This window comes from Pituophis catenifer, unplaced genomic scaffold (genome assembly GCF_029215685.1).
Source record: "Pituophis catenifer annectens isolate HBS135680 unplaced genomic scaffold, rPitCat1.0.hap2 SCAF_14, whole genome shotgun sequence".
In the NCBI taxonomy this organism is placed as follows: Eukaryota; Metazoa; Chordata; class Lepidosauria; order Squamata; family Colubridae; genus Pituophis; species Pituophis catenifer.
In genome coordinates this window covers 17873359-17891539 of record NW_027256894.1, presented here as the reverse complement: position 1 = coordinate 17891539, position 18181 = coordinate 17873359, and the positions used below count along the sequence as shown (strand labels likewise).

General features: G+C 44.8%; 1 protein-coding gene across 1 annotated transcript; it reads right to left on the bottom strand.

Moving 5' to 3' along the window:
- Window positions 1-386: 386 nt before the first annotated feature.
- TNFAIP8L3 (TNF alpha induced protein 8 like 3) lies at window positions 387-959 on the bottom strand. The gene has a single exon (XM_070953675.1). It carries the CDS (start codon window positions 885-887, stop codon window positions 387-389), a length of 501 nt encoding a protein of 166 aa, XP_070809776.1. The 5' UTR covers window positions 888-959.
- Window positions 960-18181: the final 17222 nt, after the last annotated feature.

The window sequence follows — 18181 nt, the reverse complement described above, 5'->3', positions numbered from 1 at the left end:
TTGAAAGAAAGCTTGGCGTTCGCTCTTCCATTAAACATTTTTTTTTTCTGCAATGAAAATGTGGGCCGTTTTATTTGCTCTCCAAAATGGATCTTCAGGTTTATTTTGCAGCGCTGCATTCCAATTCGCACAATTTCTTTTGCATTGTAAACCGTTCTCTGTGCAAAAAAGTTTCTTTTCATTTGTGGGGTGAAGTACATCTCGCTTCCTTACAAAGGGAATGTGACATGTTCCAGAATAAACGTATTTTGTTACTAAGATATTTTATCGGGGGGGTGGGGGGTGTTTTATTAAAAAAAAAAGCAGCAGGCTTTTGTATTCCTTTCCCAACTCTGCTTGCATCTCTTAATTTGATCTGTTCTTTAAAAGTCTTGGAAAGCTGGGTTTCAGAGGACCTTCTCGTCAAGTAGTTTGTTGATCCCATCGCATATTTTTTTGAGGTGTGGACGGCATTCTCCATCCAGGCTGTAGAGAGCAGTGAGGAATTCAACAGCGGCGAAGTGATCGAAAACGTGGTTGATCCGCGCATGAGACCTGGCTGTCAGGTGCCGCTCTACAAGTTCATGGACGAGATCTTTGCACTCGTTCAACAGTCCCGAAAGAACGTTCTTGTCAAAAGTGAACTCCACTTCGTAAAAACTGACCAACGTCATGGCTGCCTGATTCAGCTTCTTGCGTAATTTCTCAACGATCTCCATCTCGTCCGCGTTGAACTGGTTGTTTCGGTAGAGAATCCCGATCTTGATGGCGACTTTGATCAAGTCTTTCATAACCTTGTGGGCTTCTTTCTTGTTTTTCATGTGCTCTGTGGTCACTTTGTACAACTCGTCGAAGATTTCGCTGCTGGTGTCGTCAATCAGCATGTTGGCCATCGTCTTGCTCGCCATCTTGCTCAAAATCTTCTTCTGGGCTTGTAAAGCAAGACTCTTGGAACTAAAGTGATCAGGACCTAAAGAACACAACACGGCAACAAGAGAAAGAGAGAATTAATTGCAAGTCATTCGTAATATATCTCATAATTTAACATAAGCGCTGTCACCTTTATTTCATTCTTGTTAATAACCTAGGAGAAGAAAGCTATGAGCTGCAGTGGCGCAGTGGTTAGAGTGCAGTACTGCAGGCTACTTCTGCCTGCCGGCTGCCTGCAATTTGGCAGTTCAAATTAGAATTAATCAATGGAACAACTTGCCTCCAGAAGTTCCATGCTCCAACACTGGAAATTTTAAAGAAGAAATTAGATAACCATTTCTCTGAAGTGGTGTAGGGTTTCCTGCCTAAGCAGGAGGTTGGACTAGAAGACCTCCAAGGTCCCTTCCAACTCTGTTACTCTATTCTAAAACATTTATTCTATTCATCAGGCTCAAGGTTGACTCAGCATTCTATCCTTCCAAGGTGGGTAAAATGAGAACCCAGATTGTTGGGGGCAACAGGCTGACTCTGTAAATTGCTTAGATAGGGCTGTAAAGCACTGTAAATCGGTACATAAGTTGCTATTCAGCTACCAAATAATACCAAATATTCATTTCAACGTTTTTCATATTCAGATAAAAAGATAATCTCATAATATAGATTTATTGTTCAAGCCTGCACACAAGAATCTAGTCAACTAAAATTCACAAGTAAATTGGCACCAGATAAGGGTCAATGGAATTCAAAAGAGGTTGGACTTCGACTGTTTGTGGGCAATGCAAGAACTCTAAACTGATGACGCACTTAACTCTACCAAGCTCTGCCCCCCAGCTCTGCCTGCTGTTCTACAAATGTGGATGGACAGAAAGCAAGTGCGAAAGTGGCATGCCTTTCGGCCATTTCTCATATGCATATTAGAAGGCACACATACAGTACCTTATCATTTGAGAATCTGGAATAGCCAATGACAGCTTAAAAAAAGCGACCGATTGCAACCGAGCTTTTTTTTTTTTTAAACCTTCACTGCTTAGTCTCTCTCTCTCTCTCTCTCTCTCTTTTCCATGGCAATCAGAAGCCACCAATAATCCATATATGGGCAGAATTGCAAACCCGACTGGTTGTACTTGACTAACTTTGTGTAGAATTGAGGGGGAAGCGTATAGAGGCTTTTGAAGCCATATGGTGTGTCCCCGCCCCTTTATTTTTTTTTAGAAAAGCAGGACAAATAGTAGGCGGTGAGAATTGGCTAAGCAAAGCCAGTGAAAGCTGTCAGATTCTTTGCTCTACCCAAGTTGCTTCGAAGATGTGCCCGTTTTGGTCACTGGGAGACACTGTTGCTTTGTGTTCAGTGGCAGGGAGTCCCATTTTCCTGTTGGGGAAAAATACCAAAAGCCACAAAGTGGGGGGGGGGCTTAAAATTCAAAGCATATATACTTAACAGCATCCTCTAACGCTCTTCATTTGAGGTGCCTTAGAATCGTTTGCATCTTTCAGTGTTGTTGGCACCTGATGATCTGGTGCTCCAGACGCATTTGCGATGAGCTGTGTTTGTCGTGCATCTGCAAAACTACCGTATTTTTCGGAGTATAAGACGCACCTTCCCCCCTCCCCTAAAACGGAGGAGGTGAAATTATAAGGCAGGTCCTGGTTGGTGGTACCAAGTAAAGAGATGTCTTATGTTCCAGTTCTAGGTGAATTTCCAGATTTCAGTAGAAGAGAATATGTGTAGCTCAGGGTTGAACTGTAGGCTCCTTGATGCTCTCTTCAGCTTGGTTGTTGGCTTGCAAACATATCACTGCCTGACTAGGTAACATCACTACCTCTGGTGATGTTACCTGCCTTATAATTTCAGCTGTTTTAATTACCTAAAGACTGGATTTGCTCACCTATAGTTAGATTGTTCTGACCTAGGCCTCCTGAGTCAGTAAAACACACAAGTAGTCCCAAAAACCTGTTTTATTTTAACAGTTGTAGAGTCTGTTCATTCACAGATGAGTCCCAAATAGTTGTGAACAGTCCTTCGGGATAAGGCTGATAATCACCCACCTTTATTTCCCTTGACACGCTGCCAAAGCCACACGGAGTACAGAATCAAACAGAGTTTGAGACTTTAAACTGCACAGAATTAACAACGTTGCTTCCTGCAAAGGCCCACGTGCCTTTGCTCCTCTTTTAAGTCTTATGGGAGGGGCCAATCATCTCCAAGCCCTACTCCTGAGTTGTCCCTTTTGTTTGAACTGTTCTTGCCTTCTGGCGGCTATGCACATGCGCGAACTGGGAACCGGCTCCTCCTTTTCCTCTGCCTCGCTGAGGTCCGACTCTGGAGGCTCCGGAGGCAGCACGTACCTCCCAGATGGCCCTTTCTCTGCCTCCGACGCAGAGCCCTTAGGCCTACCCCAGACTCCAGGACTGGCCCATGTTCCTCCCCAGCCTCCTCACTGTCCGACTCTGCTGCCAGCTCCTCAGGCTGCTGGCGGACCACAACATAGATCAGATGCCACCTACCACCTGGATTTATACAATATATTAAGCATGCTTCGTTTTAACATTCATCAGAACTTTTTCCTAGGGTTGAATTATCCCGGTGGGTACACCCGGCTTATTTGATAATATTTAATATTTTAATGTATTGTGCAAAGTCAGAACATTATTGAGTAACCAAGTTAAAGCTTTTTTTCTTTTTTTTAACATGACCACTTGTGGGGAGGGGGGCAATATATTTCAACTCTGCATCTGTGTGAACTTCAGATCCATGGATCAGAAAGAGCAGAAGAGATTCAGGGCTATTATCGATACAAGCACTGAGACTATAATTATAGAAAGGACACGAAATGTTCTTTAAATGGAACCTTCCTAAAATATTTCCTTCGCCCTTCCCATATCATAAATGCAGACTATGTGAGCATCTGTGAGATTCCTAAAATATTTTATCTCCAGATGGCCAAATAAAATGTACACAGTGTTACAGGGTGTCCCCCCCCCCACCATACGTGGGTAGCTCAGCTATGTTATTTGCATGTAAATATGGTTCCTGTACAACACAGGCAGTACAGGCATGCAAATACACAATGCACAAAACCAATCTGTTCCAAGAGGCAAGGAAAGTAAAGCTTGAACCTTCTCTATTCAAGGCGGTGGCTGAATTAATAAAGATCGTTAAACCTACAACCGTTGCAGCATCCTGATGGGCATATGATTAAAAAATTGGGGGACCTGGCAACTGGCATGTAGTTAACAACGATTGCCGTGTCCCAGGGTCATGTGATGGCCATTTGCAACCTTCTCCGCTGGCCTCTGACAAGTCAAGGCAATGGGGGGGGGGGACCCAGATTCACTTAATGACCAGATGACTCACTTAAGAACTGCAGTAGAATAGAATAGAATAGAATAACAGAGCTGGAAGGGACCTTGGAGGTCTTCTAGTCCAACCCCCTGCTTAGGCAGGAAAGCCTACACCACTTCAGACAAATGGTTATCCAACATCTTCTTAAAAACTTCCAGTGTTGGAGCATTTATAACTTCTGCAGGCAAGTTGTTCCACTGATTAATTGTTCTAACTGTCAGGAAATTTCTGCTTAGTTCTAGGTTGCTTCTCTCCTTGATTAGTTCCCACCCATTGCTTCTTGTCCTACCCTCAGGTGCTTTGGAGAATAGCTTGACTCCCTCTTCTTTGGGGCAGCCCCTGAGATATTGGAAGACTGCTATCCTGTCTCCCCTAGTCGTTCTTTTCATTAAACTAAATATACTCAGTTCCTGCAACCGTTCTTCATATGTTTTAGCCTCCAGTCCCCTAATTATCTTGGTTGCTCTTCTCTGCACTCTTTCTAGAGTCTCCACATCTTTTTTTTACATTGTGGCAACCAACCCCTATGCTGGCTGGAGAATTCTGGGAGTTGAAGTCCACAAGTCTTAAAGCTGCCAAGTTTGAAGACCCCTGGACTAAACACACCACATAAAAGCTCTCAGGGGTACAGCAAGTATGAAATACAGTCTACAACTCTGGGTCCAAGGTTGTCCCAAAGGTGTTTTTTTTTTTCCAAGAGGCAACTGGACTTTCTGGTTTTTCTTTGAAGACGTTTCGCTTCTCATCCAAGAAGCTTCTTCAGGTCTGGTAGCTTCTAGGATGAGAAGCGAAACGTCTTCAAAGAAAAACCAGTCGCCTGGTTGAAGTTGCCTCTTGAAAAAGCAGCTTTGGAACATGACCTGGATGACTGAGAATCTCCATAGACATTTAGCTATACCCTTTGGACCAGAGTTGAAGAAGCTTCTTGGATGAGAAGCGAAAGGTCTTCAAAGAAAAACCAGAAAGTCCAGTTGCCTCTTGAAAAAGCACCTTTGGGACAACCATGACCTGGATGACTGAGAATCTCCATAGACATCTGGATTCAAAAAGGTTTGCTAAGTTTTAGAAAACTGGATCCAGAATCATAGTTTGCTCGCTTAGAAAACTAGGTTCAGAATCGTGCTAAGAGAGATTTTTAAAATCATGGTTTAACAAACCAAAATGTTTGTATTCTCTCAGAACACTGGAAGGCCAAATCCAACCCCAGCGGCTTAAGCCTGTTGCTGGAAACTCATCAGAGCAATAATTGTAAACTCATGTTTAATTGGAACGAAAGCTGATTAATGTTGTTGGGACTAATTTTGAATAAGAAAGCAGTCATCAGCCATGCCCCCCCTAATTCTCTCATCGACATTCAAGGCATGGTATGGACTGTTAGTCAGCCTGAGTTTAATGCTTTATATTTCTCTTTTGACTATTGTTTAAAAATAGCCCCGTGTTTGTTACTTAGGGATGGAAATAGACCTGAATAGAAATGGGGATGCGCCATGAGCATTGTTCACTCATAATGCTAAAATCTAAAGTCTGATCTGCTGTGTAATTCTTTGTCTCCAGCAATTCTAATTGCAACCCCTAAACTTGTCAAACATCTACCAAGCTAAGCCAATTAAGGCTGGAAGCTGTGGATATTTACACACAAGACTGAAGGCTAGGAAGTTTCAGAAGAAACCATTGGCAAACCACTTCCGTATTAATAGCCAAGAATAACAGAGTTGGAAGGGACCTTGGAGGTCTTCTAGTCCAACCCCCTGCTTAGGCAGGAAACCCTACACCACTTCAGACAAATGGTTATCCAACCTCTTCTTTAAAACTTCCAGTGTTGGAGCATTCACAACTTCTGGAGGCAAGTCGTTCCACTGTTTAATTGTTCTCACTGCCAGGAAATTTCTCCTTCGTTCTAAGTTGCTTCTCTCTTTGATTAGTTTCCACCCATTGCTTCTTGTCCTGCCCTCAGGTGCTTTGGAGAATAGCTTGACTCCCTCTTCTTTGGGGCAGCCCCTGAGATATTGGAACACTGCTATCGTGTCACCTCTAGTCCTCCTTTTCAATGGGTGCATTACTTGGAACATTGATACTAGACATACTCAGTTCCTGCAACTGCTCTTTGTTATGTTTTAGACTTCAGTCCCCTAATTATCTTTGTTGCTCTTCTCTACACTCTTTCTAGAGTCTATAAAATATTTTTTTATATTGTGGCAACCAAAACTGCAATATTCCAAGTGTGTTCTTACCAAGGCATTGTAAAGTGGTATTAACACTTCATGTGATCTTGATTCTATCCCTCTATTAATGCAGCCTAGGATTGCATCTAGACAGCATACTAAAAAGCAGAGACATCACCCTGCCAACAAAAGTGTGTACAGTCAAGGCTATGGTTTTCCCAGTTGCAGTGTATGGCTCTGAAAGTTGGACCATAAGGAAGGCTGAGCGCCAAAGAATTGAGGCCTTTGAACTATGGTGCTGGAGAAGACTCCTGCGAGTCCCTTGGACTGCAAGGCGATCAAACTGGTCAGTCCTAGAGGAGATCAGCCCTGACTGCTCTTTCGAAGGACAGATCCTGAAGATGAAACTCAAATACTTTGGCCACCTAATGAGAAGGAAGGACTCACTGGAGAAGAGCCTAACGCTGGGAAAGATTGAGAGCAAAAGAAGAAGGGGACGATAGAGAATGAGGTGGCTGGATGGAGTCACTGAAGCAGTAGGCATGAGCTTAAATGGACTCCAGAGGATGGTAGAGGACAGGAAGGCCTGGAGGAATGTTGTCCATGGGGTCACGATGGGTCGGAAATGACTTCGCAACTAACAACAACAACAAGGATTGCATTGGCTTTTTGGCAGCCGCAACACATTGCTGGCTCATATTCAAGTGATTGTCCACTAGGACTCCAAGATCTGCCTCACAGTTGCTACTAGTTCATAGTGAAGTCCTATTAAATGAATTGGGAAATATAGGAGGCAATAAGAGAAGGGGATAGCAGAGCATAAGATGGTTAGATATTGCCATCAACACAATGAACATGAGTTTGGGAGACAGTGTCCCATACCCTGGGAGACAGTGGAGGACAGAGGGGCCTGACGTGCTATAGTCCATGGGGTTGCGGAGAACCAAACACAACTTAGTGACCGAACAACAACAAAAATCAAATGAATACAAAAGTCGATAGCATCGGTCTGCAGATTCCTTTCTAACACTGCCCTACATGAGGTTTGACTTGTGGGATTCACCCATCACACAAATCCAACATATTTTAACCTGTTTTTTTCAAGACACTGTTGTTCTGGTTTATGGACATTAAGCCACGATAAGATGGATTCACACATTTTTGCTAAATCCAAGACACAAAAGCTTCAGGACTTTGTGTTCTCTCCATCCTTCATCCAAATGGATGAAGTGTCCTGAAGAACCCAAATATCTCCTCGCCGATCCTCCTAAAAATATAGTCTGACTCCAAATATTGTTTCTGTTCATTGCAGTCTTCTCTTCGATAAAGACTGTTGCTCGCAAGGCCAATTCTGACCCACCTGTTCCTCGCGAATCTCAACCATCTCAAGTGGTCTCAGTTGAGAATTCATGGCATTTCTTCCCCTAAGAGCTTTTGCCTTTTAAGGCATGGAAACTATATTTGTGACCCTTTAGTTTTAAAGGGGAACAACAAGGGGCCATTCATCACAACGGATCCAACCCTAGGGATGAAACTTTGGGCATGCTTGATATGTTGTTGGATAAACTATTTCAAAAAAAATATTTGGGAAAGTGATGTGGATCTCAAAAAATGCTTACATTCCCCTCTAGACACCACTTCAGAAACTCGTTTAGGCCAAGTTCCGCCAATTAATAAATCAGAGGGTTGAATTTTCAGACTTCCAGATGGTAAAATTGCCGCTTTTTATGGGCACAGATTAACTTTTAGCAGAGAAGCCAACAAATAGAATCCACAAGTCATGTTTCCATCCCAATTTGAGTTGTTCCTCTTCTTCTTCTTCTTCTTCTTGTGCCATATCCGTCATCGGACGTTGGCAATCATGTTGGCAATCCTATTTTTGTCAACAGCTGCAGTTGTTCCTCTAGAGCACCTAAATTTAATGGGAACCCTGGCAATGTTCTAATGACAATGACAGCATTAGATCAATGCTAGTGAGACCCAGCTTCAAATCCACTTCAGTTGTGGAAGCTTACTCAATAGTTTTGAGCCAATATCTAACTTTGACGAAGCTATTTCAGGAATGTTTGGGGAATAATGAGAGGAAGAAGCAGCATATACGTAACCCTCAATTTATGACTGATTGCTTAGAGAGAGTCTGAAGTTATGCCAGACCCCTCCCCAAAAGCTATTTACAAACAGTTTCAGAAGTTCCAATGGTTGCCCCCGCCGATACACATTCATACACATTCACACACACACAACATAGCATCCCAGATACAAAGACAAGATGAAAAACATGAGACGAGACTGGTATCTAGATCTCCTGCCATGAGCAGGGGGTTGGACTAGACTATGATTCTATGTTCTATGAGCCAGTTTGCTATAAGGGCTAAGGTGCTGGACTAGAAACCAGGAGACTATGAGTTCTAATCCGGCTTTAGTCATGAAAGCTGGCTATGTCCCTTTCGGCCACCTCCCCTCTCTCCATTCAACCTACCTCACAGGGCTATTGTTGTGAGAACAGTACATCTGCTGGAGAGGTGGGTTTCAGCAGGTTCTGACCAGTTCTGGAGAACCGGTAGCGGAAATTTTGAGTTGTTCGGAGAACCCACAGTAAAAATTCTGACTGGCCCCGCCCCATCTATTCTCTGCCTCCTGAGTCCCAGATGATAGGGAGGAAATGGGGATTTTGCAGTATCCTTCCCCTAGAGTGGGGTGGGAATGGAGATTTTGCAGTATCCTTCCCCTGGGGTGGGGTGGGAATGGATATTTTACAGTATTCTTCCCCTGCCACGCCCACCAAGCCACACCCACAGAACCGGTAGTAAAACTTCTGACTGGCCCTGCCCACATCTATTCTCTGCCTCCCGAGTCCCAGCTGATTGGGAGGAAATGGGGATTTTGCAGTAACCTTCCCCTGGATTGGGGAGGGAATGGAAATTTTACAGTATCCTTCCCCTGCCACACCCACCAAGCCACACCCACAGAACCGGTAGTAAAACCCACCACTGATCTGCTGTCTGAAGCTGCACAAAATAAACCTGGATAACAACCTATTTATTTTATCAATGCTATTTATATCCTACCCCAATCCTATACAGACTCTATCATGGACAGGGGACCCAAAAGGAAGCAGGACCAGTTAACACAACTCAATATTTGTTTAGTTCCAGGAGTTATTCTTACGCTGCTGCTTTGGAAGTTGAGTTTTACCCATTTTCCAGCGGGGCCCATTCTCTTTCGATGAAAGCAAGCTATTGAGATTTAGTGCTTCACCATTCTCCAATACGGGTATTTATTTGCCAATGGTCCTTCTTCCATAAATGGTTTCTGATTAGATTTGCCGATGAAGGTTTCCTACCTTTCAGCCAAGGTTTCCAGATTGGCAGTTTGTAGGGGAGGCCAACAAGTAGGGGAGAAAGGGGGGGGTTGCTGTGAAAGTGTTGCACAGAAAATTGGCAACTGAAGACAGAATCAGCTCTTCCAGGGTTCATTCATGCCCGTCCTTCCATTCATAAAATCTGGCAAGCGGACAATGTCAGTTGCAATCAGGGTAGCGTCTACTCCATGCTTGCTGTGTAAATGATAGCCGTGACCCAGTATTTTTCTTGAATTATTAAACCCATCTTATATCTGGGTATTTTTTTTAAACTATCGTCTTCCCCTGCTCCCCAGTAACATCAGAAGCAATCCAAGATTACCCTGGAAAGAATACAAACAAGCTCTAAACTTTTTCCTGGACTGCTAATAAGGACCGTTAAAAAGAAAAAGATGATCTCCTTGTTACAATAAAGCTTGGTTGTTCTTGGCAACAGCTTGCCAGCTTGCCACATAGCTACTTCATAGCTGGCACTGCCTTGTAAGAGCTGCTCGGCAGGCAGAAATCCAACAGGCCCAGCTTTCCAGCACAGTGATGGAGTGAATCCAGACACATTTTGGGAGTTGAAGTCCACACATCTTAAAAGTCCCCGAGGTTGTGAAACACTGTTCCATAACATTGCAAGCTAGATGTCCAAAACGTTGCATTATGGATTAGTGCTAATGCGTTTTCAAGTTCTATGCTGGTGAATGTCATACCTTAGGTTTTTGATTCACACAATATACGAAGCCAAAGAACTGTGATTCTGTGACCTTTGCTCTGTTTTCCTTCCTCCATTTAACAATTGTACTGTAAAGGCTTACGAATCGGATCAGGGGTGTGTAAATCAACCTGTATCTCATTTTTATCTCCACTTGTAACCCCAAAGAGCTTTTAAATATTGTGTGGCTGAGTCACGAGAGAAGTTAGAAATGTAGAGTTTACCCAATGCCATAAAACATCACTTTTCCTGCATATCTATTGTTCATATCAGCCAGGCTCAACTTGATAAACAGCAAATCAAATACTTACATTTACTATGCAGACAAATCATGACTACATTGTTTAACATCTGCTCTTGTTTTCATTATGGAATTTACACTCACATTATGATAAATATAGTGGCTTCTCGCCACCTTCTTTTCCAAAAAGTTGAGATTTTGAAAGATGGCTTCTCTTCCCATCCAAAGCCTAAAAAGGCTGCCAAAAAAACCCCAAAAAAACTAAAATAGTCTGAATCAGAGGCAAATCAACGGATGGAAACCTGTTACTCATTCAGCTTCATTGTTCAAAAGGGAAACAGGAATTCCTTAATACGACTTTTTAACATTCCCCTTGCTATGTGACCATATTGCAAGTCATGAAAACAGCTATGTAATTGTCTTGGTGACAATTGGCAGTAGAAGACAACAACTGAGATTAAAACAATTTAGCAGACATACACACACTCTCTCTGTCTCTGCACTCATTTTCAGTGTACATAAAGAACTCGTCCATAAGACGTATAGTTGGCTAAGGTAAAGATTCCCCTTGCACATATGTGCTAGTCGTTCCCGGCTCTAAGGGGCAGTGCTCATCTCCGTTTCAAAGCTGAAGAGCCAGCGCTGTCTGAAGACATCTCCATGGTCATGTGGCCGGCATGACGCAACGCCAAAGACGCACGGAATGCTGTTACCTTCCCACCTAAGGTGGTCCCTATTTTTTCTACTTGCATTTTTTACGTGCTTTCCAACTGCTAAATTGGCAGAAGCTGGGACAAGTCACGGGAGCTCAACCCGTTACGTGGCACTAGGGATTCGAACTGCTGAACTGCCGACTGTTCGATCGACAAGCTCAGCGTCTTAGACACTGAGCCACCGCATTCCTAGTTATAGTTGGCTATATAGTTGGCCAAATCTGAATGTTATTTTACCCAACCCCCCCTAAGAACATCTGATTCAAATTTAGCTGTAGTCATCTAACATCTGGAGAGTCAAGGCTTTGGTGCCAACATTCATTAAATGCACGGTGATGCAGTTGGATCCCGTTACAGAGTTGTTTTTTTAAAAATTTGATTCATATGCCGCCCTTCTCCGGAGACTCAGGGCGGCTTACAATGCGTTAAGCAATAGCCTTCATACTTTTGTATATTTATACAAAGTCAGCTTATTGCCCCCACAAACTGGGTCCTCAATTTACCTACCTTAGAAAGGATGGAAGGCTGAGTCAACCTTGAGCCTGGCGAGATTCGAACTTACTAACTGCAGACAGCTGGAGTTAAATTACAATGCATTAGTCTGCTGAGCTATCCAGGCTCCTGGATAGTATTTTAATTTAATACTAACCCTGGCCTACCGAGAGGGCAAGTCCTTGAGATGCTTGTGAGTCTTTCAACTGCAGATGACAACCCTTCAGCAAACTCTTAATCCTTTCGGGCAGGGGTCGGCTGCTGGGGGTTCGCAGGGTTTTGGGAGAACCTCTAGCTAAGTTTCTGTGCTGTTTGGAGAACCCACAAATCCCACTCCTGGCTGGCATCTCCCACCCCACCCCGCCCCTCCCCTCCCAGGAGTCCCCACGCGGCCCGTTTTGGATGCAGTAAATGCAGGGCGTGCACGGAGGCTTGGGGAAGGCAAAAAATGGGCCTACGGGAAGTTTGGGAAGGCCAGAAACTGGCCCAGAGGGCCTCTGGAGCCTGGGGAGGCTGTTTTTGCATTCCCAGAGGCTCAAGGAAAGCCTCTGGAACCAGGGGAGGGCAAAAACTGACTAGGCCACACCCACCATGGCCACGCCCACCCAGCAACCAGGCAAAGAACCTCTTGCTAAGATTTTTGAAACCCACCCTTGCTTTCGGGTCCGAAAAGACCCATGAGTGAGTCTCTGCAGAGGGTTATGTACAGCTCTTATGCTGCCCACATCGTTTACCAAATTGTTTGATCCACTGCAACATGCAAAATCCTTTTCTTAAAGGCCTCCGTTTTCGGCTCTCTCTTTACCACTTGGCTGACTCATAGGTCTCCTCCGGCACACAAAAGAAGCAGAAGAAAAAGGAAAGGAAAGGGGGAAAAAAACCCCAGAGAACAAAACTGCTTTCCACAGCAACCGAGGTTTCTTTCTGGTCTCTATTATGAAGCATGCAGCAATCATCCAGAACCGCTTTAAATTACACCTCCTTCCAGCTAACATGAAAACGCCATCTCGCCAGCCACCGTGATGGCAAGCTGGCTTGGTGGAAACAGATACTGGCATTTTTTTTTTTTTAAAAAAGGTTTTAGGATATCTGGCGACAGAAAGAGAAAATGCAGATATTCTGCCTGCAATGCTGGGTGGAAATAATGTTTATTTGTCACTGTTGGAGGAAATATCCATCTGGGTTCAGCTCCAAGTAGGGAAAAAGACACTGGAAACATGGAGACTGCTTGGAAAGATGGTTTAATGGTGGACAGGATCACATGGTTTGAGTTCCTGAACAGAAAAAGGGTTTGAGATGCTGAGCGTGCCTTGATTTTAGGCCCTCTCTAAGCTTTGAACTTCCTGGGGCACAGGAGGAGTATCCTGATTGGTTGTCAGACTCCCAGGGGGTGGGGGTCTTAGCTAGCCTTGCTAATCTCCCCAGGTGCCATGTGGTGAGTTTCTGTTGCTAGATAGGTCCTATTGTGTTGCAGATTATGGTCCATTGACAAAGGTGGGGGGAATGAGTGGCTGAGGCCTTAACGGCCTATTGACAAAGGTGGTGGGAGGCAGAAAGCTGCTTTGTCTTTAAAACATGTTTCTCCATTTCTCATTCAGGGAAACATAATATTCTGCCCCTTTCAATATTTCCTAAAATATTTCATTCTTCTAGGAGAGGAGTGGGTGCTAACTTCCTACATCACAATTAGTCACAAGTAGTAGTAGCAAGCATCAAGAATTAGGTTTCAGCTCTGCATTAGCTGAAGCTGTTGCTTCATCTTGTACTCATGAGTTCCACAGCTCGCCACTTTTCTTATTATCACTGCTCTCTAGGTGCAATTCTGGTCCCTGTAGCCCTCTTACACAAGTGTGTGCGTCAAATAACCCATGCCTCTAGGGGTGGGCTTCAAAAACTTAAGCAAGGGGTTCTCTGCCCGGTTTCTGGGTGGGCGTGGCTATGGTGGGCGTGGCCTAGTTGGCCTCTTGCACCATGGCCAGGGTGGGGAGGGGGGGGAGAATGTTTTTGCCCTCTCTGGGCTCCGGAGGCTTTCCTCGAGCCTCCAGGAGGGCGAAAACGGCCTCTGGAGGCCCTCTGGAGGCTGGAAATGGGCCCGTTTCCAGCCTTCCGGAACTTCTGATAGGCCTGTTTTTCGCCCTCCCCAAGGCTTCGTACACGCCCTGCACTTACCTGCATCCAAAACAGGCCGCGTGGGGACTTCTGGGAGAGGCGGGGTGGGCGGGGCGGGGCCAGCCAGGAGTGGGATTTGGGGGGTTGTCTGAACTGCACATAATCTTAGCTAGAGGTTCTCCCGAACCCCTGCGAACCCCCAGCAGCCCCACCCCTGCATGCATCTGTTGAAGTGATTCACAAAAGCTTAGGTTGTACAAATTTGTTAGTATGTAAAAATGATTTTTTAAAAATACCGGACAACAGACATAGTGCTCTCTGATTGTTACAGCTCTTAAACGGTTTAACTACAGAATAAAAGTTAAAGGTTTCCCTGTCCAGTTGTATCCTATTTTAGGGCACGGTGCTCATCTTAGTTTCTTGGGCGAGGGAGACCGCGTTGTCCGAAGACATTTTCCGTGGTTATGTGGCCAGCATGCCTATATGCCAAAAGCACATGGAATGCTGTTACTTTCCCACCAAAGTGGTACCTATTAATCTACTCGCATTTGCATGCTTTCGAACTGCTAGGTTGTCAGGAGCTGAGGCAGGAATGGGAACTCACTCCATCGCGTGGAGCTCGGGTCTCGAACCCAGGTTGTCAGCTGACAAGCTCAGGATCTTTAACCGCTGAGCCACTGTGCATGATTTAAGGCACTTGCGTGCCTTAAATAAGGCACGCAAGTCAATCCATCTGAACACAGAGGAGTCATATCCATGATAACTAATTTCATTTAATTTTACCAGAATTTAAACCAAAGAGAATAAAATGAAAATGTTTCCATCCCCCACGCCAGGTTTGAAATCCTGCTTGGTTTGAGTTGTAGCTCCCCTCTCTCTCTCCCTCCCGCATTTTAAATGCAACCCCCCCCAAAAAAAAACCCCTTTATGCAGCATTTTTTTCTACTCAGTTTTGCAAATTGCAACCTGAATCACAGAACGAGGCAATTTCAGTTCAAACCCATTAAAAACCTGTTCCGATTGCTCGAGGGAATACTGCTGTTTTGGACGTTTGAAGCTTTCACAGAAGGCAGATCATAAAGTATGACCAAAAGTGTTTATGGAAAAATGATGGCTCGATGTTGCAAATTAGATCATAAAAGATATAAGACACCAGGCAAATAAATTATACTCTGACTTCTCCAGTCATAGCCCCCCCCCCACCCCTCATAAATAATGTTGAAATGCAGGACGGGCGCTTCCTGGCAATATTTATCTTCCTTCCACTAATCTGGAGAAGATGTCCATGGGTATAATTTAACGATCATCCACTTTTTCATGTCAGGAGTTAAAAGAAAACACGGAAACGGTTTCGGAGGCTTCAGCTGGCAGCAAAAGGAATTTCATGGACGCCGCAAACTGATTTAGACAACTCCACAGCTGGGTGCAAACTCCGTTTGGACGGCCAGCTGCCAAGCAGTCACATGTTTAACCTCCACTGGACTGAAGTTGTACACCCCTCCAAAAAAGAGGGGGGGGGCAGCATTCCGTCAAAAGAAAAGCCGTTGCCAGCCCCCCCCAAAATCCCTGGTTGCAATAGAACCGAGAGTTAATTAAATGCAATTTCTCTCCTGCGCCAACCCTTAACATTCAGAGTAACCGATTTTGTGGAAACTCTGAGAATGCTTCTGGATCTCTTGCCACCCTTTTTCCCCTGGCAGGCCTCACGCATGCAGCCAAAGGAAGAGCTCATTTCAGATTTCAGGCCTGTATTTTGTAAGCTGAGGGACGCGGCGGCTCGGTGGCTAAGACGCTGAGTTTGTCGATCGAAAGGTCATGCCGGCCACATGACCACGGAGACTTCTTCGGACAGCGCTGGCTCTTCGGCTTTGAAACGGAGATGAGCACTGCCCCCTAGAGTCGGGAACGACTAGCACATATTTGCAAGGGGAACCTTTACCTTTACTTACTGCATTCTAACCATTGTGCCACCACGGCTCCCATCTGTCCATCATCAGCCCTTCCATGGAGCAAAGGAAGGAGCTCAAACCACACAGAAAACAAACCCAAGTTGAAATTAACCAAGCTCAGCATATTTTGAAAATCCTTACGAAGTCTAATAAATGCATTGCTTGAGCGTAGACTGAGCACAGCTTTTGCTGCTTCTGCGTTCTTGGAGTAGAAGGATGTTCCCATTATTCTTTGCCTTGGAAAATGGATGGGTAGAACTCAACTCTGATAAGACCCAATATTTACAGCTGAAAACACTTAAGTGTCATTTACCCCATTCCCTTCAATTTCACAACACCTCGTTCAGGAAAAAGTTGCAGAGAACTCGAAAACTAGGTATCCTTTTCTGACATTTAGTTTGGTCCTTATAATGATTTTTTATTTATTAATTTATTAGTTTGTGTGCCAACTCATTCTCTAGAGCAGGGGTCACCAACCTTTCGGCCCTCAGGGACGACTAAATTCATAATTTTAAAACCCTGGGACCACTAATATGATCTGCCTAATGACCAGCTGGGTGGGCGTGGCTAGGTGGTCATGTGACTGAGTGGGTGTGCCCAAATCGATGTCAGCCATGTCGAAGGGTGCCTCGCCGGTCTCTACTCGCCCCTCCCCTCCCCTCCGAGCCCCTCCTCACCTGCCCATCCAGGCTCCTTAGGGCCCCAACAGGAAGCAGTTGTTGGAGCTAAGCAGCCATCGTGAGAAAGAGTTGGCAAAACAGCTCAGTTCAAATTGGATCTGACTGAGAAGGAGGCTCAGCAGAAGTACCTCACTGAGGACTAGGAGCCTAGGCTTTCCAAGCAGCGGGAAGACCTGCGGGAGTGCAAGGCCAGGTACCAGTGCCTGGAGGCTCAGCGGGCTGAGATGGTCAGCCATTTCCAGGCTATGATGCAGTCCCACTGGAACGAGGCCCTCCGGCTCTTTGCCACCTGCGGCTCTTCCCTCCAGCCTTCGCCCAAAGCCCCACACCAGGAGGCTGAAACAGACCCCAAGTTGGAATTTCTGCCCCCCTCCGACCCACACAAAAAGACCTCAAAGGGGGAGACTCTCTGCAGCAACACAAACGTTCATTGCACGTATCTGTCCCAGGGGCCATAGTTTGAGGACCCCTGATTTAGTGCAACATAAAAAATGCAAATAATTTTTCTGTAGACCACCAAAATTTTCTCGCGGACCACCAGTGGTTCATGGACCACCAGTTGATGACCGCTGGACTAGAAGTCCTCCAAGTCGTCTTCCAACTCTGTTATTCTGTTATTTCAGTACTCCTAGATCTTCTCCATCATCTTTGAACAGACATGTTCTTCTCTGCTTAAGTTTTCCACCCACTGTTCTTTCCTATTCTCAGTTTCCCCCCCCCCCCAATTCACATTTTAAACCTCTTGAAAGGAAGTGTCTCTTTGGGTACTAATTAACAGTCACAGAGCAATTTCATCCCCCAGTTCCTATCACAGAACATCTGCTACTTGGCTTTTTCCTTCATTACCACTACCCCATTTTTATGCCTTTGAACTTTGATGCTGGAGAAGACTTCCGAGAATATCATCGACAGCCAAGAACACAAACCAGTAGATCACCGAACAAGTCAACCCAACATCCTCATTCAAGGCTCAAAGAATTAGGCTCAAATTAGACACTACTTCGGGCACACTTAGCTTCTCTCTAGAGAAAGGCCTAATGCTGGCAAAGATGGAAGGAAGAAGAATAAGAAGGAGGAGAAGGAGAAGGTGAAGGAGAAGAAGGAGAAGAAGGAGAAGGAGGAGGAGAAAGAGAAGGAGAAGGAGGAGGAAGAAGAAGAAGAGGAAGAGGAAGAGGAAGAGGAAGAGGAGGAGGAGGAAGAAGAAGAAGAAGAAGAAGAAGAGGAAGAGGAAGAGGAAGAGGAAGAAGAAGAAGAGGAAGAGGAAGAAGAAGAAGAGGAAGAGGAAGAGGAGGAAGAAGAAGAAGGGGATGACCAGCAACAAGATAGATGGGACCATGCGGATGAGTTACATCATTGGAAAAGTTGAAGGACCAAGTCAGTTCATCATGGAGAAAATGTATCTATGTGGTCACTAAAAATCAACTGTGGCCAAGCAATCCATCAGCACTATTCCAGTTTGAAGGAAACTGGAAAAATCAGGAAAGACACTTTCATCTACTGTAAGTGTCCTATACAGGTAGCC